The 25,888-nt window shown below is 38.1% G+C and overlaps 1 protein-coding gene across 2 annotated transcripts; it reads left to right on the top strand.

The window, feature by feature from the left end:
• Positions 1-852: 852 nt before the first annotated feature.
• LOC111240109 (probable E3 ubiquitin-protein ligase HERC3) lies at positions 853-25,888 on the top strand. 2 transcript variants are annotated; one of them, XM_022770085.1, is made up of 25 exons: positions 853-886; positions 2,463-2,814; positions 4,542-4,701; positions 5,494-5,570; positions 6,240-6,461; positions 6,909-7,000; positions 7,405-7,535; positions 8,302-8,453; positions 9,162-9,235; positions 9,946-10,070; positions 10,276-10,335; positions 12,874-12,985; positions 14,058-14,247; positions 15,218-15,381; positions 15,565-15,678; positions 15,980-16,003; positions 16,122-16,220; positions 16,850-17,020; positions 17,115-17,258; positions 19,230-19,396; positions 20,412-20,478; positions 21,395-21,477; positions 22,998-23,181; positions 24,493-24,595; positions 25,268-25,888. In XM_022770085.1, the coding sequence occupies exons 2-25, from the start codon at positions 2,592-2,594 to the stop codon at positions 25,474-25,476; spliced, it is 3,147 nt and encodes a 1,048-aa protein (XP_022625806.1). In that variant the 5' UTR covers positions 853-886; positions 2,463-2,591; the 3' UTR covers positions 25,477-25,888. The 2 variants fall into 2 exon arrangements, with proteins under 2 accessions (XP_022625806.1, XP_022625807.1); XM_022770086.1 differs by lacking the exons at positions 15,565-15,678; positions 15,980-16,003.

Here is a 25,888-nt window from a genome sequence, read left to right as displayed (position 1 = left end):
AGTGTAATATACATTACACTTCATCCTAGAGAAACTACCAGGTGGGAAGCACCTGTTAAGAGATGTCTGTTTGACAGATCAATAAGTTAGACATACAGTGCATTTAGAAACTTTTCTTTTTTACATTTTATTGTTTTGCAGTCTTATGTTGAAATCATTTAATTCATTCATCAATGTACAATGCCAGCAAGCTAGCTGCTAACTAATGCTAATGCTAATGCTAATGCAGAGATTGCCCCCAGCAGGTCATGTGCCCAGCCAGCAAGCTAGGCCTGTTTATGCCTAATTCATTCCCCACCTATGACATGTAAATTCAAAATAGTAATAGTAATAGTAATAAAATAAAATCTAATTATTTTTGCTTCTATTTATGTGGCAGTAATGAAAATTAAATTAATCATTGTCAAAATTTGTCATGTTGTGTTTCAGAATGATGGAGACAGAGAACAATTAGATTCAAAATATGATGCAGGCTCTGGATGATTTTTTTCCTGGGCAACTATCATGTTTTCCCCAAATTATGTACAAATGGCTTGATACAGTAAATAGTGCTCTGCCCCTGCCAGGAGGTATGGTAAGATATCCCCAACAGTATCCCAGGGGCCATATTGTACTTCTAATGAAATCAATTTTTTGACATCTCAAATTATGTAGATCCAAACGATATGGAGTGAATCTGGGGCTTTTGGGCCCCCTAGGGTTCTGGGGTCCCTATGTGTAAGACCCTCACATGGACCTGTCAACAAGGACAGACTGGAACAAAAACGGACCAATCACACCCCTCCTGCCTGTAACGTTCAGTGACGTTGGCAGTGGTGGCACTTCCGCGTTTGTTTTCTGAGCTGAACCGAAACCAGACGCCCAATTTCAGGATGTACCTATCCAGGTAAACACCCCCTGTTTGCTGTGTTTTTTTAAAATTGTGAACAAGCCAGATGTATTACAATACCATTTTACTTACAATCTAGACATCGGTTAAGAAGCGGATTTCTATTTTTTAGTTTTAAGAGTGACAGCCAGCGTTGCTATAGCTTGCTAAGCTTAGTTAGCTAACTATTAACTGTTATGGCTTATGAGGGTCGTCCAGCCGTATGTTGTGGTTCCGTTGCTAAACCGTTTAACCAGATAATGTCAGTGGAAATGTTTAGTTTTGGCAGGGTATATCCAGTCTAACCATATAACGGAGACTCAGGCCACTCCTCTTCACTTTGTCCCGAACAGCAGGTTAAGGTAATGTTAAATACATATCGCTACAGATGATGAATCAGGACCATTTACACTTGACACATAAACTCACCTACTCATCTACTAATTGTGATTGCAATGTTGCTACCACTTTCTGATAAGACACTGTTTGCTGTAATAAATTATTTTCTAATGCTTAATATATCAGATAAAAAAAATAATAATAACAACTTTTGGGTTACCAGATTGTGTAAAATCCCGTCTTTCAAAGTAGCTCTTATATCCATTTGGGAAACCCACCCAATCACTGGACCAAACAAAGTGGGCAACTGCCTAGAGGCCCCATTAATCCCAAATTTGTCAGAAATTTGCACCACTTGAAGTACAATATCAACAAAACTCCTCCATCCTCTTTCTTATAGAGGGACTCTGTATCAAAATCTGGTTTTAAGACCTTTACTATTTTTTTTTTTTTGCTTATTTGTGTTTTTATCAAATTACTAACATGTCTTCTGTGTGCCAAGTAATTAACACATTTAATTGTCTAATTGTTTGGTCTATAAAATGTAAGAAATGGTGAAAATGTCCATCACAATTGCCCAGGGCCAAAGGATATGTATTCAGATGATTGTGTTATCTGATTTACGGTCTAAAACCCAAAGATAATCAGTTTGTTATTATAATTGACAAAGATAAACATCAAATCCTAATATCAGAGAATTTGGAACCAGTGACTGTGTGGCATTTTATGCTTGATAAATGATTGCAACATTTAATTGATCATCAAAATATTCACTGGTTTTCTGTCAATTGACCAATGGATTAATCAACTACATGTTTCATCTCATTATAACCTTCACGAAGGTAGGATTTATTGCAGGGTTGTTGTATCAGACTGCATTAGTTTTAGTTCAGTGTACCTAGTAAACTGTCAGTTGAGTGCAGGTAATGTTATACTCAGTGGAGACTCAGTGGAGTCTCTGTTTATTACCCGTGGTTAACTCTGTTTATAACATGCATGTATTGGATTGACATTAAGGCGGGACTACTTGAAGCTGCTTAAACTGGGATTACACTGACAGGGTTATTTAAACACACTGCCTGTTCTTCTGTCATAGCACTTACATCATTCTCACACTCAGCCACACCTACCTCTAAATCCATCCATCTTTACTTCATTCTTAAAAACATCATCAGGGTTCATACATGGAGCACAGTGATCTGCATGTGTTCCCAATAAAGAAAAATGACATCACTTTGTTTTTTATTATTTCCAGGGTTGGAATTTACATGAAGAGGAGAAAGCGGGGCTGCTCTCAAGCCTGAACATCATTGTCTTCCTCCATCTGGCCATCACTCTCTCTGCCTCCCCAAGATTGGTGCTCATCCCCTCTCCCCTCACCAACATGCTGTGTTGGGGGAATGCAAAGGATGGACAGTTGGGCATTGGTATGGATAGGAACCCCATGTTTGAGCCAAGGAACTGTCTTGTGTTCAGTGGCAGGGGACTGAAAGAAGTTGCCTGTGGAGGGCAACACTCAATGTTCTTGCTGCAGGATGGTAGTGTGTACACATGTGGCGCTAACTGTTGTGGACAGCTGGGCCATGACAAACCAGGGACTTCCCCAGGTAAGCTTTCAGCAGATTAACTGACTCTTCGTTAATTATGACAGATTAAGTTGCACCAACCTGCGGCATTGCTTTCAGTAGGTGTGGGTGGAAAGTTACCAAAGATGTGTGAGAATGTGGGTGAATGTGACATGATTAGTTTTTAAAGGGTGTTTGTATAATTATGGCTTCATTTCTTAACCTTTTTTATTCAAAATATCAATCTTTCTAAGTGATTGAAAAGAGATAATAAACTAAAATAGCTATTATGTAGCAGTTGCAATTAGACTTGCTTATAGTTACACCTTCACCAACATACTGGCTGACACTCTAGATTACCCCATGTTTATGTAAGATGCTTTACAAATGTACAGTGAAATGTCCTTTGCAGGCCTGAGTAAGTTCGGTTGCTGTTGGGAGACAGCTGCTGGATATCACATGACCTGGATAACTGAACAACTACAGAATGTAGGCAAAGATACTAAGTAAAAATTTGGCAATATCAAGCTTTACTCCACAACATATGCATTTTATTTAGCTGTCATATGCAACAGGAAATGAATTTGACAGAAAACTGACAGAAAATGTATTTCCATATTGTAAATTTAAATTGGTGGAAAAAATGTTTTTGCCCAAAATAGTCTTTTGTTTTGCGAACTTCAGATTGCACAACTAACAATATAGCCATTTCTAGGAGATTTGAAACACTTGCGTAGCTTGTGAAATGTTTGCAGACAGTGGTAGGTCTGTGTTGGTATCATGTGGGTGGAAGTTTGTGTTGTGTGTTACTTTGTATAGGCATGTGGGTGAAGCTGTAACAACAATGAATAAAAGCGAGACTTTCTGACTTTTGAACAAATAAATACCCCAAAAAACCTTGGTTACAAATGTGTAGGAGAGAAACTACCTTGATGATATCCCACACATTGTTTAAGGAGTTAGTTTCACTTTACTTGAGACAGTAGGCCTCTATTTTATTTTTATACTGTAATTGTAGCATGTTCAACCCAGTTAATCATCTTTGTTAAACCTACTCCATAACAGGAAACCACATAAAAAACTAGTACACCAAGTTTCTTTGCACTCCTTCACATGTCCTCTTCACATGTGCTTTGCTTTGCTTCACATGGATGACTGACAGTTTTATTTACACACACACACACACACACACACACACACACACACACACACACACACACACACACACACACACACACACACACACACACACAGGGATACATATAGTATTAGTATAGTAGTTACTAGCATCTGAATCTAGTTATTTTGTTGTTACCTGTTTTATTTTGAGGTAATTTCATAGTATCTAAGTCTGGTTCTGTCTAAAAAAATTGTTGGTGAGATAGAGTACCAGTGTTAAATGTCTTGTATGGGTTGGGTCCATGAGGGCATAATGAATGCATTATGCTTCAGCAGAGCCTGGAACATAATGAAATACCATTTAGAGGAGAGGCAGCTAACTGGAACAATAAAGTGATAATCAAAATCAAAAGATGGTTGAGTTTGGATGAATGAAGATTAGTTAGAATGAGAATTTATGGCCAGAGAGTATTGCTTGCTAAATGAAAACATAGCTTGAAAATAAAAAATCAGTCAAGCAAACTGGTAAAGTCGCTTCTCGTGAAAGGAAAATACCTGCCCTCCCAAATTGAAGTTGTACATATTTCGATCTATTTTTTTCCTTGAATTGCTTCTGCTAAAGTCTGATGATATTTCACCCCTTTCCACAGAGCTAGTAGGAGCTCTGGACACTCAGAAGATAACAGTGGTGTCAAGTGGTCGGGCCCATTCTATGGCAGTGAATGAGCAGGGTCAGGTTTTTGCCTGGGGAGCTGGTGAAGGGGGTCAGCTCGGCCTGGGGACTGCAGAGGTGGCTGTTCGAATCCCAAGGTGACTGTGAAGTGCCCCATAGGAGAACTGAAGCTTTTATCTTTATACAGGAGAAAATCATTGCAACAAAAAGGACTTTTGAAAAGGTGGGGGCAGGAGCATTGTACATAAACAGGAGTAGCAAACAAAACTGAAAAAAAGTTAAATGTGTAAGGGTCCATGCATCCCAAACAACAATGAATAAATGTTTCCATGGAATTACAACTGAAATTATAAGGATAATATTAATGACTTTTAAGATGCAAGACATTTTTGACATTTCACAGGAAAAGCTCAGGTTGTAAATAATAAAAGTAATGACGACTGAATTCCATTTAGCTGCTTCAGTTTCAGGGTCCTGGTGTTGCACATGCTGCCTCACTGTCACACTGTCAGGAACAAAGCCATGATTAATGTTATTGTTAATACCTGTGCTTTTCCTACTGTGCCAAGTCAAATGTCTGTGGAGTCTAGATTTTGGCCTGTTTTAAGTTTTCTCTGACACTAGTCTAATATAAAGTTAGACAAAAACAATCACCAACCGATTTTAATTAAAAAGAAATTAAGCACCAAACTCATGCACAATATCTGAATTTGAGCTTTGTCTCCATGATAACATTTAATGATCCTCCTTAACTGATAAAACGAGGAAAACATGGGTTGTATTCGTGATTACTAACAATTCTGTAGAATGAGCAATGAGTAGCCTAGTCAGGTGTTTTTTTTTTACTTCAGAAAAAGTGTAATTTTATCATGTTTTTTATAACGTGCGTTTTTGTCTGGATAAACAATTGCTTTTCCTCTTTTGCGTAGGTTGGTCAAAAGATTATGTGACCATCGCATCTCCCAAGTAATGTGTGGAAATCAGCACTGCATTGCACTTTCTAGAGGTGTGAAAGACACAATCTCTTCATAATGTACTAACACTGTTCAGATCTAGAATCTTGTATCCAGACACCTAGGGTTCATTTTCTCAGCTATTTTTTTATTTAGTTTTACTCTTAGTCCTGTGTCAAACATCCTTGTTAGTTTTTATCATATTTAGTTTTTTTTAAGTCAAAATTTAGTTGACCAAAAGTCTGGGCTTTTAGTTTTATCTTAGTGTAGTCTAGTCTATTTTAGTTTAGTTGAGTTTTAGTCAATGAAAACATTTTAGGTTTGTTTTGTCATCAGATTATATTGAACATTTCAGTCAATTCTAGACTAATAATATGTAATTTTAGTAATTTTATCGTATTATCTGATGAAAAGAACAGCTTGAGTGAATCAAGTTTTTTTTTTTTCTTGAGCTAGTTAAAGTTTAGGGAAAAAGTTGGTAATGTTTATGTTTAGGTTAGAGATGGTCGGGTTTTAAGTAAATGTCTAGTACTACCAAGGTTATGGTGGAATTCTGGGCTGTGTGTCTGTTTTTGTCTATAACTAAGGGAAGAGTGGAGGTTCACAAATCCAGACGGCATCACATTACCAAACAAATGTTGTATATTAGCTTGTACTTTGTGGCAATTATTGGTGTTATGTATAGTAATAACAATAACAACTCTATGTCCTTTGCCTCTCAGATGGCCAGTTGTTCACGTGGGGCCAGAACACCAGCGGTCAGCTGGGCCTGGGAAAAGGAGAGCCCAGCAAGCTGTTCCCTCATCCCCTGAAGTCTCTGGCAGGAATTCCTTTGGCACAGATAACCGCTGGGGGAGACCACAGCTTTGCTCTCTCCTTGTCCGGAGCTGTATTTGGCTGGGGCAAAAACAGAGCGGGACAACTGGGTCTAAATGATAAACAAGGTAAGAATGAGCTGGACAGAAAGAAGCTGCACAAGTTAGTAAGGTTTCTAAATTACAGGACTTACAATATTGTTTTGGCACTTGATAGAAAAGTGTGTATGTTTTCATAGAAGTGGAGTTTTACCATACTTGTTCAATGTTTAACTCGCTTTAATAGAAACAGGAAGTAGGTTATATTATTTTAAAGTAGTTACAAATAGTTATAAGTGGCCATTTTTGAGAAGAAAATAGTATAGAATCACCTTATGCAAACCCTCTTTGGTTTTCTTTTTTATTTTCTTACTTGCACGATTTAAAAAATTACCCATTGAAGAGTAAAGGTACTGTTTGATTGCCACTATGATGCAAGATTCAAATGCAGAATTTCCCAATGTCTTAAAATATGTCAAACTAGTAGAAACGTAGAACAGTTTGACCTTGCTTGCTTGTTTGTGTTCTCGTCCTCAGATCGTGCTGTCCCATGCCACATCAAATTTTTGAGATCTCAAAAAGTTGTTTACATCAGCTGTGGAGATGAACATACAGCAGCACTCACAAAGGTACGAATATAGATAAACCCTTACCAGTGCATTTCACTTAAGAGCTCCACATATTCTGAACACATATTAATATGTTTATTAAATAGTTGCTGTTAGTTAGTTGCTGTTTGATTAGCGACCAGTCATTAGAGGATTCTTTCTGTATAGTGACTCAGTACTTGATGTGTGTAAATTAATCAACCATGATGACCTTTACTACACAGATAAAATCTAAATCTTATTGCAGCCAGACTGTCTAACCCGAACTAATCTTAATCCACCACCTGACACGGTGGCTTTAAATGTGGTCTTTGAGAAAAAAAAAAACAATATTGTAGATTTACAAACTGTAATTGTATGCTAAGAATTTCTATCTTAGTCAGGAACTAAAAAAATTAATACTGTATTGTCTGTCTGTCCGGCAGGATGGTGGTTTGTTTACGTTTGGAGATGGCTCGTGGGGTCAGCTGGGTCACGGCTCCACCAATAATGAACTTTTACCCAGACGAGTGCTGGAGCTCATGGGCACTGAGGTGTCCCAGATCACCTGTGGCAGGTACTGTCTGTTCTAAACCTACACAGTTTATTTTATTTTATTTTTTTTGCCATTTCATTTGGTACACCTCTACAATCTGATGCAACTTCATACAATAACTCAGCAGTAACTTCTAACTGTTCCAGAGAGTAACCTATGGTAACCTCTGAAACTCTAGTAAGTGATGATGTTGTATTGTGCTGGTGTTGTACTGGACTGCATTGATACAAATCCATTTTACTACCTGAGGGGGAACAAATATTAGAAACACACCTCAGCAAAATTCAGTAAATTACAACGTCCCTTTGGCACAAAGGGTTAAGATGCAAACCATAAACTGCAACTAGCACAGTTTGAATCCACCCAAGGACCTTTCCCTCATTTCCTGTCATCTACCACAATCTGATACAGGCATAACATGCCTCCCAAAAATGTTAATTAAAAAATGAAATATAGTAAAATAATGAAACACATTCACGAACTAAAGCATCAGTTGTAGAGTTCTCAACAATGTCCTGATACAGTATCAACAAAAGCGCAACATTATAACATTTATTTATTTGTGAGCAGATAAAGAAAATGCAATTATTATAATAATAAAAAGTATTTAAATAATTTTAAAAAATCACACAGTTATCATTTATTGCAGGTTGATTTGTATTACATTACAGTAGATTGCACATGTGCAGCTTATAAACTTGAAACTTTTTATTTTTTATTTTTTATCAAGGCCTGTTGTGTCTCCTTTGCATCTTAAGTCTTATTCCTAAAATGTTCCTATTGTCAGGCACCACACACTGGCGTTTGTGCCTTCCTCTGGTATGGTTTATGCGTTTGGTTGCAACAGCCATGGCCAGCTCGGCACAGGAATACTCGGGGATGTTAGAAGCCCATTTCCTGTTAAGACCAGTTTGCTAACTGGACATTTCCATAGACCAGGTAAGCAGAGGTGCTCATGCTTAGTCTATGGACAATGGTGACTAGTTTTTCTATGTGGTTAGACATTCTCCATGTTTTCTAAGAGGTAAAAGCTATCGGCTTTTGACACTGGAATACAAAGACATGATATGTGTTTGTTGTTGATTATTATTTATTAGATAGATATTTTGGAAGATTAGCTTACAAGGTGAACATTTCATAGTGACTCTATATGCTCATCATTCTTTAAACTTCACATTCAGAGAGCTCAGTATTCAGAAATCCATAAATTGACATAATGGATTAATAACAACACAGTGAAATGGTTTCTTTAAGATTCACTCAGACAGTAGTGAATTGTGATGTTAGTGGTCAGCTGGGCTCTCAAGGCTGGCCGCTGTGGCTGTGGTAGTTCTGATATGGGTGGTTTACAAAGAAGGATGGGCAGACTAGCTACTGGGGCAGGATAGCTACTGTAAAAATGAAACAGCCCTAATATTACATCCACAGCAGTGTGTCGTATTGAAATGATCAGAATTCAGCTTGTGATGTGAAAGTGTTCAGCCTGGAAGATGACTATAAAAACTACAATATACAAAATCATATTTATAATAAATATAATATTTTCTAAAGATGGTGATATGATATGTTTTTGGTTCACATATGGTTTGGTTCAGTGTTATTAAATGCTGGCTAGCTAACATGTCCCATCTTTCCTTTCTTCATTAGAATCAACACAGTACATTGTGACCAAAATCATCTGTGGAGGAGACCATAGTTTCTTATTGTACTCTAATGAACAGGTATGTGATTTTATATTCCCTGTTCTTCAGCTTCTGTTTTAGTTTTTAATATGTTATATTTGTTTTTATCATATGTCCATTTTATGACCATGAGTTGTCCTGTTAGTCCTGCTGCTTTTTATCACTCCCTTCAGTAGAATAAGGGGTTTGTTTTGAAGTTGAGATACACACGCATACAATTGTATTTCTGTCGTTTCAGGATCCTCCATTGAATGTATTTGTTCCCTATCCTCTAACCTTACAATCAGCACTGTTTCCCTTCACTAAACCTTCAACACTTTCCTGAACCAAATTCAATTTCAACCCAAAAAACGTGATTTATACACCAGCAAAACACACTAAAAATTCTTTCTAAAAGTTCACACCCGAAAATATGTCCATTTGAACTTCAGCAAATAAAACAGTTTCTGTGTTTCGCCACAGGGAGGCATTAATGTCAAAGCTTTTATCAGTTCTTGTGTGGGAGCGGTACATGGTGCAAATGTCTGCTACAAATATTGAGCAAATTGCCAGGAATCTTCACAGATAACGACATAACACACACTCTCAAATATTTAGACTTCAGGCATGGTCTATTTATTTTATCATGGAGGAAAGAGACACAACCCAGACAGTTTCTGTACCGAGCTATGCTACACACAGCGGAAGTGCCATTGCAAACAATCTTCCTGTGTTGTTAATGTTGTCTCTGTTTATCTTCCTCTGTGCAGAGCTCAGCCCCCCAAGAAGACTTCAGAGTGATTAATATCAGTAAAAGCCTCTCCCCAATCAATTACGAAAGGTTAAATTCATGGAGGTTAAAACTGATGTACAGCACAGATTCAAGTGTCACAAAGTAAGTCATGAATAAAAAAATATTATTTGAAATGTATTCTCTTGTTCTTTATTATTATATTATGTTTTTCCTGTAGATTTTTTTTTTTTTTTACTTGGCTACATTTTCACATGCACAAATTCATTTTGTTAAAATAGATAAATGAATAACTGTCTCTGTAGTTATTGATCAGTTAACACTTATTGTGCTCTATGGTTTTTCTCAGCGACATTATAGTTCAACTCTCTTCTACGGCTTGTTGGAATGCCAGCTTCTTGGACCAAAGGTAAGATCATTTACACAGGAAGTGATGCCAGGCTTTGTCTCACATCACAGCATGTTTTACATGTATTTATGCAAAGGTTTAAAATGAGATTAAGAAAACAAAAGACTGAGCAAATTACAGCATCAAATGGTCAAAGGACAAAGCACATAAAAATGCACTGCAACTAAGAATTCAGTAAATGAAGAGGTGATATCAAACAACAGCCCCATGGTGATTACGCAAGAGTTAATCAAGGTAATTACAGTGAATCTCATGTACATAACTGAGCTGTGACAACAACTGGCACTGAAGTTTAGGAATGCAGTTGAAATACTGTCTGATGTGGATGACAAATGTTGATCAGAATGAGTGTTGCTTTTAGGTACTGCAGTTTTTCTGTGTGTATTGGTTGCAGAATGTATTATCAAACTGAAATAGACAATTGCAAAGCATACATAAAAAAGTTTGCCTAACTTTGCAGATGTCTACGTGCACCTGGTCTGTACCTCCACTGTGTGTTCTGCCAAAAATAGCATAGCACATACAGGGTCTTTGGACTTGGTCCAGGCAGGTGACAGACAGTACAAACATGCTTGACATCAAAATTAGAGTATGCCGCTGGATTGCCAAACCAAACTTCTTCTATCTCTCTGGCACACAGCAGGTTACTACACACAAAATCAAACTGGTGCAAGGGAGGGAAAAAACTCATTACACTTCAGAATCAAAAAAATAAATGTGCTCTAAATTGATCCTTAGGAATTTTATTAGTGTCATTAACATTGCAGTTTCATCATACATTGACTGGCTTGCCATTTAGACACGTACACCCAAATGATATAGAAAATAAATACATATTATGTAAATGAGAAAAATCACATGGCTGAATGCACAGACCCATATGTAAGCAAGACTCCTGGGAACTGATTCACCAGGGAACTCACAGGGTCCACTTACTTTGCTTGTCACATACTCACACTCATGGTATGTCATCTTATCCAACAAAACATGCTGATCCTCAGGGCTGGGAACACTGATGTGTGTTCAGTTACTCCACATTTCTCTGACCATCAGTCTAGGTGTAGGTGTGATGGCTCTGTAGTAAAAACTCATCAGCAGATATTTATCATGTCCTGAGACATCAGGGTGGAAAACAGGCCTCTGGAAACAACAAGAACGACTTCATGCTGTGCTCTCTGCAGAAACAACTGAAACTCATCAATAATTAGGAGTTATTTAAACTATTAACCAGGTATCCCTGGAAAGTAACCAAGTAGACAAATTTGAGGTACTTATCTTTACCTGAGTAATTCTTTTTATTTACCTTATTCTTCTCAACTACATTTCATAGGCAAATATTGTAGCTTTTAATGTATTTTAAACCTTTAGTTACTACAGATTCAGATTATTAATACAAAGTATAATCAACAAATATATATTATAATTATATAATATAATTAATAATATTATGATGCATTACTTTAGAATAAACCTGCATACATTAATGTATCAACATGCATACATTGTATAGATTAATGTATGCATCACTTTAATGGTGCAGCTAGTGAAGGTGGGGCTAATTTGAACTACTTCATATACTGCTAGTTTAATCTATAGTAATCCATCATAATTTATACTTTGCATTTGATTAGACTTCATATTAATAATCTGTTTCTGTCAGTCATTTTTCAAATAAATTGAAGGATTAAATATTCCTTTATGAATATTAACTCTGTTCATAGTCACAGTCTAATCAAAGTAACAAAATCAGTTGTGAAGAGAGATTATTATAAACCTCATCAAACCGATCCTTTGGTGTGGATCCATAAACATGAGTCTAAGATTAACCTGAAATTCAGTGTGGTCTGGATTTCTTTGTCCCTGTGAGAGTAAAAGCTTTAGGATGTGCTGCAGTTCTTTATAGCACAAACATGCACAGTAAGTGTCGTCATTTTCATTGTATTAGTGTTACATTTGGGCTTGTTGCTCATATGGCTCTTTAAGCTCTCAGACTTCTCAAAATGAAGGGGGGGGAGTCATTGCTCAAACTCACAGTTCATGGGGATGTAACACGTAGACTGTACTATCTGCATCAGTGTTTTTTGTTTGGCAAACAGTCACCACAAGATCAGATCAGATGTATTTGTGTAATGACTAAATATAACCTGTGCTGTAAGAATGTAAAGGCTTACACTGTAAATAGTAGCTGTCCTTCACGCTCAGGGTTTTGTTGGTTTGACTGAGCTGATGCTGTGTGTGTGTGTGTGTGTGTGTGTTAGTGCTCACTTGGCAGAGGGGGAGATCTGCTTAGGGATTGACTTAAATACCTTGAGGCTGTGTGTACATCTAACTATTGCTCATGTTGTGTTGAGTATAAGCATATCTACCATTGTGACCTGCCACATGACGAGTTGGAATAGACTGGCATTTAATCCAAAGCAATATCGAGGATTTACTACAAAGTCCTTGAATCTGAGCTCTGACCTATTTTTATCCTGTTTCTGATCACTGAGATACCATAGATGATGCAGGTAATCATATGTTTGTTTGCTTTGTCAGTGATGATACCCACTTCAAAACCAACCCAAAGATCCCAGGCATCGATCTCAATTCTGTCAGACTGCTATTTGAGATACTCAGCAAACCGGCTTTCTCTGGACTTCTGGAGCAGGTACTGACTAATAGTGTGTTTAAAAACACATGTGTGCACGATAGTAACAGTTTCATTTTGTCTTTTATCTTGAAAACCCAGTTTCCTGTATTCCAAGGTCATCAACAAGAGTAGTAAAACACACATTCATCACTTTAATATAAATGCATAGTGGTGCTACAGATGTGCCCCAGCCTACAAATCATATTCTCCAGATGTAAGTGAACGTGTTTGTTTGGTACAGGCCTGAGCAAAAATGATATCGTCATTTTTATATCTTTTTTTTTTGTGAAAATGAAAACGCAAAAAAGACCATTCCAACTAAAATCATGGCTCGTAATGCAATTGCAACATCTGTCAAAAATAATCGCAATATCATTTTTTTTGCATATCATTCAGCCCAGATGTTACTTTGGAGAAATGTATCACTTACTCCAATTCAGAACCTCTTTAATTTGTATTCATGTATGTTTTTGGAGCTACTGTATTTGTATTCATGAATATCATAAAAAGTGTTTTTTGATTTGATCCTCTAAAGCAAAATGTCCATATACCTAAAAAAACATGACTCATGACTCAGATTTTATATTGAAACTCAAATAAGCTTGCTGTCTGGGTTTTTGTCTCCTTAATGAAGCAGTTAAATGTTGAACACTGGGATGTTACACGGCATTGGCTATCTAGCTTATGGTTTAAAATCATGCATCTCATATGTGAATATTGTGCTTTCTCTGAAAGTACATCAAGTTCTGCCACAGACCAATGGCACAAAACTCAAGACTGAGTCAAAACCTCTAACATTAGCTCAGTAATGTTAGGTTTGGGATTTGTGTGTCTCAGCCCAACATGAATCATAATCTGTTTGTAGACTAGGGCCACATTCCAAACCACTAAAAGCCTCTCCCAAAATTTAGTGATATTTTACTCCTGCTGCCTAGTGGATCCAAGTTGTTTTGGAATTGGAAAATATCCCATAAATTTCTCTGGTTTACTTGTAACTTTCAAACATACCATAGTTGTATAACCCCAATTGTCATTCAGTTTTCTTGGGCTATAATTAAAAGAAGAAATATGTGTCCAACCCTCTCTTTAGGCCACCAAGAGTTTTGAGAGTCTGTTGATCCCTCAACTGCCGCACTCTCCTCCCGATGTCGAGGCCATGAGGATCTATCTCATCTTGTCCGAGTATCCGGCCCTGCAGGATTCCAGAAACTACATCCGCCTCACTATCCCCCTGGCTATGGCCATCCTCCGGCTAGACGCCAACCCCAGCAAAGTATTGGGTATCATATGTGCATGCACACACTAGAAGTGTTTTAACACCCATCAAGCCACTTGAAATCGCCTCTGGTAGCCCTGGTAACACAGAACATCATGTCATGTAACACCACGCTACACTATGTGATGTCACACAACATAACTCTTAAGTTATACAGTGCGTCAGCATCCTCATCCATAACCATGTTACCTGTGCTTAGCTTGTTATCCCAAGGAATATTTAAAATACACCATCGAACAAGAAAATATTTACAGAAATGCATGTAACTTCACCAAACAGTAGAGCCTGGCTGATGATGGATTTTAGAGGAAAATCAGAAGTCTTCTTCACAGAGGTAAAGTTCAGCCGGTTGCTGGTGAAGGGCTGTCAGTGTGAGAAGAATCAAAAATAAAGAAAGGGTTTGCCACACACCAAGAAACTCTCCTCTTGACCAATTGAAACGTCTTTGTATTTATTTAAACGCCACTGTTTAACCTTGCAAAAAATGTTTAAATAAATACTTTTCAAGTTGCTCCAGAACAGAGTTTCTTAAGGTGTCTGGCAAACACCTTCTCAATTGCTGAGATATTCAGAGGTTCAAAGAAATTTGAGTTGATATATTGGACGGCACAATATATCATGCAAATTTTTGATAACATCACTCCTGAAATCTTCATTGTGTTGCACTTGTTGATGCAGATAAAAAGTGACAGAAGTAGCTGTGTGAGGAATGAAAAAAGAGAGCCTGCGATAGAGAAGTTCAGTCCCTGTTTACTTTGTTGCCTCTGCACACCTGGGTGAACTGGGCCTGAATTTTGGTTTGTCACAGACAGAAATACAGCATTGTTATTTTAAGCGTTTCAAAATACTAACAGATCAATGATGAAACTTGCCTTACTACAGTATAACTAGTGGTTACTTAAAATATTATCCTATTTTTTTGGTTGAGGTACTTGCTCAGTAATTTAATTAAACCCTCTTCTCTAACCCTGCAGACAACTGGTGGTGTTTTGTGGACGACAGTGTGTTCACCAGAATGGTTGACATGTACAAGAGCATCGTCGTGTTTATGCTAACGGGAGGAAAGACGCTGCTCGTACCGGTGTTCTACGAGAACTATTTTCTTGCCACGCTAAGGCTGCTGGAAAAACTTCATAAGGTATCCACAAAGCTCGCCTACTGCTCCTGTAAACAAGCCATACTGTTCCTCAGTACAGTCTCTGAAGAGGAAATGTGTTTGTCCTGGTCAAATGGTTCGTGGTAGCTGCTGAGGTAATCTGTAGTCTACTGTGCACTGTGACATTTCCTGGAGTTGAAGGAGGCATTTGTCTCATGTTCCCAGGTAAACTTAAAGGCCCACCATGTGGAGTACAACCGCTTTTATATCCCTGACATCACCAGCCTGGTGGACATCCAGGAAGACTACCTCAAATGGTTTTTGAGTAAAGCTGAAATTGTGAGTACTGAAAATCTCTGATGTTACACTTCCTTGTTACTTTACATCTGCTGATTCTGCACACACACAAGCCCACAGCACTTGCTATGGGATACAGCTGTACTGCTCTTAACTCATGTCATTCACAGTTTCTGCAGAGAAAGTGAGGAATTCTTTTCATAACTGCTTGTGGGTGTGTCTCTACTATCCAATGAGTGTCTAAGTTCACAGACAAGCCTCTATAATTCCTTGAACATTTGAGTAAATTTTTATTTTTACAGTGCTGTTCTGACATTACTTGCTCTCTCGTTTTGTTTTCTAGAAAATGGGATCATCTCCTTCACAGGTACTGAAATTTAAGATTGGCCATGAACATCCAAAGTTGCCTATTAGATTCATTTGTTCCTTTTTAATGTTAGTGTTGTAATAAGAATATTTTCAGCCACGTCTTATTTTTCCTGCAGAGTGACTTTCCCTCAGTGAACCTATGTGCCTACCCGTTCATACTGAACGCACAAGCCAAGACAACCATGCTGCAAACAGATGCTGAACTGCAAATGCAGGTACCTGCTGCTAATATAAAAGCAGTTGTGTTTGTGGTTTCATACAGTAATGATTTGGGTTTAATGAAATGGATCTGAATTCATTTGTATTGAATTGTTCTCGGTTGATGTGTTTTTATGCTGCTGCACCAGCAGCAGCCTGGATTTGGCCGCAGGATTTATGTTTTAGGGTTGTTTGTCCGTCCCATTCTCGTGAACGCGATAGCTCAGAAACGCCTTGAGGCAATTTCTTCAAATTTAACACAAATGTTCACTAGGACTCAAACATGAACTGAGTAGATTTTGGTTGTCAAAGGTCAAAGGTCAAGGTCACTGTGACCTTACAAAATACGTTTTGGCCATAACTCATAGACTAATTATGACACAATTAAAAAAAAAAAAAGTCTACTATGATAAAATGATGAAGTGATGACATTTTGACCAAATGGTCAAAGGTCAACTGTGCTGTGACATGATCACATTCTGCAAAAACACATCTGGCCATTATTCAATGCTGTAACTCAGGAAGGGGAGATTGCGACCATATTTCCTGACACTTGGCTGTTTGGTGGAGGCATACAACCACAAGGCTCTCTGAATTATTATGTATTTGTGTTTCTCTCCCACCTCTGTCTGTGACTGTTACCAAGATGGCAGTAAGCGGTGCAAACCTACACAACGTCTTCATGCTGCTCACACTGGAACCCCACCTTGCCAGGAATCCTTACCTGGTGCTCCACGTGCGCAGGAACCATTTAGTAAGTGACACTTTGCGTGAGCTCACCATGTACTCTGACGTGGACCTCAAGAAACCACTCAAGGTAAGCTTTTGTAATTTTGGTAAAAGAAAAATCTTTCTTTTCCCCGCAAACCTCTGCACCTTCTGTGATCTTCTCATCTTCTTCCTCCCTCCAGGTGATCTTTGATGGAGAGGAGGCCGTAGACGCAGGTGGAGTAACTAAAGAGTTCTTCCTGCTGCTGTTAAAGGAGCTGATGGATCCTGTTTATGGGATGTTCACTCATTACAAAGAATCCAACCTGCTGTGGTTCTCAGACAAAGTAAGTTACTGTGCAAAACTAAACATTTAATGAAGTAAAAAAAACATTCAAAGTGCTTTTACTCACTTCCTGAACTTAGTTATTACCAGTACCATTTACTCAACAGTTACACTTTCAGTTCTCAGGTACTTAAACTTTACTTGTTTTCAATATGTGTTGCTTCTATTCTCTGGAAATTCAGAAGGAAAATTTACTATTGTTTCTTGCAGATTGCATTATTATAGATTAGACCATAAACATCAGCATATAAAGTTGAAATTATGTTGACAAGCTACAACATTAAAATTCTGCTTACACGTTAATGCATCACTAATAATACAGTAATAAAATATATATACATTATATACGTATTTAAATAACCATATGACAGAGCCGTTGTTTATTATGGCTATGTTTACTATGATATTTTGCTAATAACATGTCTGTACGTTTACTGAAGTTATACATTACTTGGAGTAGTGTTGTTACACTGTGGTATTACTACTTTGACTTTAGAAAATGATCTGAGTTCCACCATTGTTTATATATAATAAGAAAGAGTGATTACTAGAAACAGATGAGCTTTGTAAAGCCTGTTTACTATAACAGGTAGTAACAGGTATAACAGGTACTACAGACTTATATGTTGTATCAAAGTTTTATCATTATTAATATTATTAGTCATAAGAAAGTCTTTTTATGACTCTTTATTTATTGTTAGTAGCAGTGTTAGTAGTAGTGTTAGTATTGCCACTGCTCAAGAAAATATTAAGTTATAATGAGTATTATAGTTGTAATTGTAGACTGTTTATAGAGCATTAATATAACAGATTTTATTTTGAATAAATAAAATATAGCATTTTAACTTCAACTTGAAACAATATAGAGCCAAACAGAAACAAGAGAAACTGAAATATCTCTTCAAGAATCAGTAGATAGTTGTTTTTGTTAAACTTTTTCACTTGCCAAGGTTAAGTATGTCTGTTGATGTATGTTGAACTCCTCCTACACTTGCTTTGGCTGAGAAGCAGTGGCAGTTCGTTGGAGTTTGTCAGCGGCATGAAATCCAGAGTTAGAGATAAGGCACCCGGAAAGTTTTTCACATGACAGCTTTGCCATCTGTTACTGGAAAGATCTGAGAAAGTATGTCAGTAACTCAGATGACCTTTTGTTTGGGTGTTTGGTTGGACGCTTTTTTAACATGCTTTTGTTTTCTTTTTTAAATGCTTGATAGCAGTAAGCTTATAATGGCTTTTCAGAATGTGTGCTTTGGCCTTAATTCAACCTGCAGCTGTATTTTCCAGGAAGAGCCGCTGTTTCTGGCATCACACATACTGACACTGTGTGTCAGTGGGGACATTTTGGTTTACAAAACACTTACCACTATGAGGGAATGTGTCTTTGAACTTTGAGAACCATTTGAGTTACTTAAGTGAAATCACAGTCAGCAACCTGTTCAGTGACCTGTTAGTCTGTCTATGCAAGGTCAAATAGCTTTCTTTTTTTTTTTTTAAAACCCTTTAATTATTTAGTTAAGTTAATTTAATTTACTCAGAGTTCTCCTAGAACAATAAAATATCTTAGACATAGACATTCAAATTTAAAATGTGCGTGCGTACATTTCAGTGTACTAATAATGAAATCCTAACAGCTGTAACTGGGGCAAGTTGAATTGAATTTTTCACCACACAGTTTTTAAGGCTGCACTACGAACTTTGGATTAAATGTTTTATTAAAATGTTTCAGTCACCCAGCTCCAGTCTTTTGTTGGAGAGTCTGGAATTCAAAAATCATGTGAAATACCTTTTTTCTCATTTATGAATAATAAATGGTGAATATTGAATCTTCTCTAACGTTTTTAAGTTTGAGATGTCATCGGTTATGTTCAGCCACACCACTTGTTTTGTTAGATGTTAGACGAGTACAGCTGTAACTCTGCAGGAAAGGCAGTAATAATAATATTAATAATAGTTTACCTTTTTGTGTCTGCAGTGCTTTGTAGAGCAGAACTGGTTTCATCTTATTGGGATCATCTGCGGTCTGGCCATCTACAACTCCACAGTGGTGGACCTCCACTTCCCCCTGGCTCTCTACAAGAAGCTGCTTGACGTATCACCAATGCTGGAGGACTTCAAGGAGCTCTCCCCCACCGAGGCCAGGTAACTGTGGTGTCAGAGGTCACGGTTCAAGACACAATTTGCTCCATTTCCTGCTCCTGGATTTTTTTTTATAGGCATTGCACCTGCTGCAAACAGTTAATTTTGCTCATGTTCAATGGTAAAGCAGGAGTCATAAATCCTGTTGTGCTCAAACACATCATTGTGCAACAGCGTGTCACTCACTTACATAACCAGTGTTTTTTTTAAGTATCAGTGAGATTGTCTGTCACTGGGAAATGTCTCTTTATTGAATTAGCAGCAGGAAGGGTCAGCGTTTCCTCAGTGCCTAATTGTCTCCAGCTGACTATTGATTTTTATATTATTCCTTTGGAAGCTACAAGTATTGTGTTGCTATTAGAGACAACACGACCTCAGAGGACATCATCTGGAAAAACATTATAGATGCTACATTTTTATTTAGACTGCCTTAAAGGTCAGAGCAGAGTGCAATAGACTAAAGTCAGCACACCGGTGTAAAATGCGCAAGCTTGTCTGAGGTTTATTTCATTTGTGTTGTCTTCAGTATTTTCAAATACTGCACAATGACCTCAGCCCAGTCGATGGGCTCCAGTTGTAAGACAATAATACTTCATCCTCTTTGACTAATTAGCATTTCCTTTGCCAGCCAACTTGTCCTCTTTCCATGTTTCCTGTGTTTTGTATGTGTTATGTGGTATTTTGGTAAATATCCAACATGGTCTTCGCAGGAAAACTAACACAACACTCCCTCTGAGTCATTTCCTATTATTAGTGAATGTGTTAACATTAAACCTCAAATCTAATAGATGGTTTTGGGGTTCCCTTTATATTTGATCCTTGGATTTCATTTTAAAGAGATTTAAACCTGGGATGGCTGGTGAATGAAATAACCCTCTATCTGACAGGGTAGAAAAAACTGTGACATTACCCCTACGGTATTACTACACTGTCACTTTCATGACCATGTGTTAATTATATTAGTTATATTAGTGCTGGGTCTTTCTCAACATTAATTCCTTTCATTTATTCTCTGCAGGAGTCTACAACAACTTCTAGACTATGAAGGAGGTGATGTGGAGGAGACATTTCTTCTCAACTTTGCCGTGAGTTGAACTTTTCATCTGTTACCCTGATTTAAGCTGCTTTAAAGGATAAGGTTGGTGTTATTCTATATTTTTCTTATTCTCAACAAATCCCATGAAAAGACCAAAGCCAACAATGTATAAGTTTGTCTCTTAATACTTTCTGACTTTTAATACTTTAATACTTTTCTGTCTGTGGCTCTAAGCCTCAAACCCACTAGTTTAGAAGACGTAAATGTTCAAAAACTGGTCACAAACGTTTGGTCTCCTTTTTGAAAAAGGTGAAATCATTTCCTGAAACTGCTTGTCACTGTAGTTTTCAGCAAATATTGCTCAAACAGGAGTAAAAAGTATCGTATTTGTTTTGATCTTATAACAAGAAATACCAAAGCACATCACTATTGGGCTTATGAATATATTTCTATTGGTTAAGTCCATTTAATGGTCCATTTAATTAATCATAAATGTTGAAAAAACAAGATATTTTTAATAATTGAATAAGAAAAATGTTTATTGTATTAATTCTTTAAGGTAACGAGCTGATTGCTGAGTGTGTGCAGCAACAGAGGGGAGTATTAGAGGAGTGTTCATGTGCCCAGAACGTGACCGAATGTTGTAGACGGCTCCATTTTTTCTTAGGTAATGACAACCATACAACCATACTCGGCCTGCCCACTCCCAGTATGTTTCACTCAAAATAAACTACAATGGCCATGTGTATTGTGATGAAAGAAGTGTGGCTCATTGATAGTTTGGACAAAAGCAGAGGTCTATGGCAAAGGGAACAGAAATTGTTAAGAAAGAAAGAAAAATCTATAATGTCACCAGAGTAATATTTAACTGAAAACTGTTGAATTACAACCTCTACTCTTCACTCCTGCCACATCAAAACCTAGAAAACTTTGATCTGAGACTCTGTATTGTGTTTAAATCTCAGATCACCAGGGAGAACTACGGGATGACGGAAGTCAAGGAGCTGATTCCCGGAGGAGAGAGCATCAGTGTGGACAAAAACAACAGGTGAGGCAGCCCCACAGATCAAACATGATTTAAGCCAACATTTCAACAGATTGGATTTTTGCAGAAATAAATTAATCAACTCCTCCATCACTTGATGTCCCATTTGAAATGATCTCGCTACAGGAATAATTCTAATGCTTTACACTCTGTTCTCTCTGGAAGATAAACGGATGACTGTGAGATTTTTTATTTATTTTTTTCAACACTGAGATTATCATGTGCTCACACAGCTGGCAGCTTGTGTCCCATTGTTCCAGCTGAAGGTCATGTTTTGTGTTAAAAAGATTTTGGTATTCGAAGCGTCATTCTGTGTTTCTCCATCGTCCCCACCCTGTTTCTGAAGCTCGTCCTTGTCCCAGTGGCATTGATTACAGTATTGTGTGGAGGAGTTGTGGGGTGGGCGGTGTCAACATGTCTGGCTGCTGGCGCTGAACAGATGGTGAGAGCGGCAGTGACCCATGTTGTTCCTGCAAAATCCCCTCAGCACCCAGATATAAAACTGTAATAACAGAAAAGATAGAGAGCTCTCTGTCCCTGTGGCACAAAACATCATAACATGAGAGAGATGTTGATTTAGACTGAAGGTTCCTGCTTTTGCCTTTTTCTGTGTCAGACTGAGCATTGGTGTTTGCAGGGCTTTGTGGACTCTTTGAGTGTGATCTATACTGTACTGTGCACTGTGTACTGTGCACTGTGCACTGTGTACTGTGCACTGTGTACTGTGTACTGTGTACTGCATTTGTGAGCTTAATGGGGTGGTTAAGGGCAGCACTTGTATTTTATGCTGGTCTGGTATCAAAGGCTGAAGAGCAAGTTTGATGTTTTCTGTTCCCTGCAGCTCAGTTTGCATCTTTAAACTCAGTGAAATACTGTATATCATGCTTATACCAAGTAAAATATTCAAACTGAAAACCCTATTTTTAATGACTGCACCTCTATGTCAGATGGAAATATTTTAGATTTTTTTTATTCATTATTTTGTGTACATGTCTCATTAGTTCAACTTGACATATTTTGAAGATATCTTTCAAAACGTTGTGATCTTTATTAGAATTTGAAATAAACTTCTGTAGGTTTAAACGATGTTCACGTGCACTGCATGTGTCTGTAATAAGGGGCTCACAGGTGGATCTGGCAGGGCTATAGAGATTATCGATTTAATTTAATCTACCTAAGCGACTTCTGCAGTGAGACCCACAGAGATGTTAACAAAGTCAGGTCAGGCTGAACAAAGAGGTTGTTGATAAAAAAAACAACAAAAAAAAACATGTAATAGTTCTAAACCACAGCTGAAATCAAGTTAGTCATAGCACACACACACACACACACACACACACACACACACACACACACACACATACAAATATAGACACAATGAGGGAGGAAGTGAGTGTTTACAGTCACACCTTGAAGTCTGAATAAATTCTTTCCTTATAAACTGATTTGCAAGGATGCAGCTGCCGCGCAGAACAAATTAATGATCAGACTGTTTACTTGACTCTGTTGTGTGTGTGTTTCAGGAAGGAGTTTGTGGAGGCCTACCTACGGTACGTGTTCTCAGACTCAGTGAGCGAGCAGTACTCTGCCTTCTCCGCTGGTTTCCTGAAGGTGTGTGGAGGGGAGATCCTGTCGCTGTTCCAGCCGTCTGAGCTGATGGCCATGGTCGTCGGCAACAACAACTACAACTGGGAGGAGATGGAGAAGGTCAGGTTTATAAACCTGCATATGTTGTGTCTCTGATTTTCTGGACACATTCAGCAGACTAACCATTTCCTGCTCTTGGTCAGATCTGCATTTTTTCAATTTTGTGAACACATGTAAATCCCATAGCTGGATTGAAACAACTGTGAGTATGAATCTTCATTTCCCAGTGACGCAAGTGTCTGCAAATTGATAGTTGTGGAGGTGCTGATGATGATCACATTTCATTGGACACAGCTGGAAATTTGACTTTTACTTCATCAGTCTCTGGAAAGTTAGTCACAGCACAACAGAGAAAAGGGGAATAGATAACATTACAACACAGCGGTGAACATAAACCACATGACTCAACACACCGCTCACACAGTGGTGCTTTGAGCTAAATGCTAATGTTAGTGGTTATAATGTTTGTGAGGCTGATGGGAATGAATCAGTTTTGCATTTATTTGGTTAGAAACCAAAGCATTGGACAAACTAAAATGCAGATGTGATGATGACACCAGATGGGAAGTGAATGTATAAATCAAATGTCACCAAACCATCCAAAAGTTGTCAAAATATAAAAAAAAAAAACTAAAAATGTCAACCTTATGGTGGTGCCAGAGTAGAACACATCGCTCGGCAACCATTTATTTTTGGAGCAAGTCCACAAGGCTGATGTGATGTGATTTCACTGAGTGAGTGAAAACTTTGACCTGTTGGTAATGCCAGAGGAAAAGTTAGAGGGTCACCAAAGTCAGTAAGGTTCATCATCTCGGGATCATGAACGTCTGTACAACATTTCATGAACAAGAATATGATGGGAATAATGAAGGATCAGAAAATATACACTGAGAAGGATAATGTGAGACCATAACAACCAAACCTGCTGTTCCTCGCCAGATGTTGAAGAGGCACCCTAAAATGACACATCCAACAGAACAGTCAGGAACCACAGTTTCAATGAATGATACTGACAGTTTGCTTATTTTGTAGCTTAGGATCTGAACAGGGTTGTTGGTACTTGTCTTCACATATTTTACTGTTGATATTAGCTCTTGTGTTCAGAGTTCTCTGTGGAGCAGATTGCAACATCAGTGGGAAAAGCAAAGATGGATTGTTGTGTAACATGTCACAGAAAGGCAAACTCAAGAAATTTGTCTGAACTTTTTTTATGCATTCGGTGGAGAAAACACACAGATACATGCATGTATTTGTTTCACTGATGAATGTATGAATGTTACTGCCTGAGTGGAAATGGTTTACTGATCATAAACAGGGAAACGCTTTTAATCACCACATCTGTCTTTGTGTTTTTGTTGTTTTTTTTTGCAGAATGCCGTTTACAAAGGGGAATACACTGCCACTCATCCAACAGTCCGATTGTTCTGGGAGGTTTTCCACGAGTTCCCTCTGGAAAAGAAGAAGCAGTTCTTATGTAAGCATTTAATTGCCTCGCTGCTTGAACTGCTCGACAGTTTAATTTTCACGCTCTCTGCCCCAGACATCTTATAAATACTGTAATAATGTGCAGGTTGTTCTTGCATGAGAATATGCTGTAAAGGCAGCAGTGTAAATCTGCACATGTCGTGCGTTGACTAAAACCTGAACATGTTTCAGGAGCTTTGTTAAATGCATCGCTGCGACTGTGGAGTCAGTCAAGGTGAAAAGGGTAAAAAAGCATAATTCACTTTTGCAAGATGCAGTAAATGTGTCAGGTCTGAGGGAAGAATACAGGACAGCTGCTGCAGGAGGAAAGGGGGGTGATCCAGGAAAGATTTACCAAACCAGTCCCTCTGAACCAGCAGCATTCCTACATTTTCACTTCATAGTTTCCATGAAGGAATGGACGAACTAAATCATTTCAGTGAGATCTGCTGTTATTAGGCCAAAGTCCACAGAGTCGTTAAAACGTTTGTACATGCCTTAAGTTTTGAGATCAAACTTCATGAATGTTGATCATGTTCAGGTTGTATCTACTGTTTTTGAGCAGCAGTGACTGTTCATAATTTCAAGCTCAGTGGAAATTTAGAGGGATGGAGTGAAGAAACATATTCACTGTGCTTTAGTAGTTGGTTTTAACTCTATCCTCTGTGTCGGCTGTCTGCAGTGTTCCTGACCGGCAGCGACCGCATCCCCATCCACGGCATGGAGAGCCTGCGCATCATCATCCAGTCCACCACAGCCGAGGAGCACTACCTGCCTGTGGCTCACACCTGCTACAACCTGCTGGACATGCCCCGCTACCAGACCAAAGAGATCCTGCGCCGCCGCCTTACTCAGGCCGTGGAGCAGTACGAGGGCTTCAGCCTGGTCTGAGGAGGGGGAGGAGATCTGCGGCAGTTTTAACGCACTTTAACAGCAATACACGTCACAGGTGGCGATCTCAAAACAGTGTAAGGGGGGACTCTGTGACACAGGAAGGTCACTCTCTTTACATGCGCTTACAAGCATCTTGAATCTGAAAGGTCTATCTACTGTACGTAAATGCAAAGTATTATCTTTTTCTTCTTTTTTTTTTTTTGCTCTGGGCAAAGTTTCTCAACCTTTCAGGACCATTTGCTTAAAATTTATCATAGTCTTAAAAAAACATTGATGTACGCCATATTGAAATTCATACAACAGCCGTGGATCATAAAAATGTGAAGACCTAAAGGCCAGAGAAGGTTGAGAAACAGTTTGCATTGTTTCATTTTTGTCTTTTTTTTTTTTTTTTTTTTGCAAAGCTGTG

This window comes from Seriola dumerili, unplaced genomic scaffold, assembly GCF_002260705.1.
Source record: "Seriola dumerili isolate Sdu_G_001 unplaced genomic scaffold, Sdu_1.0 BDQW01012242.1, whole genome shotgun sequence".
NCBI classification, from domain to species: domain Eukaryota; kingdom Metazoa; phylum Chordata; class Actinopteri; order Carangiformes; family Carangidae; genus Seriola; species Seriola dumerili.
The sequence above is the reverse complement of the archived record's forward strand: the minus strand, read 5'-3'. Positions and strand labels throughout refer to the sequence as shown.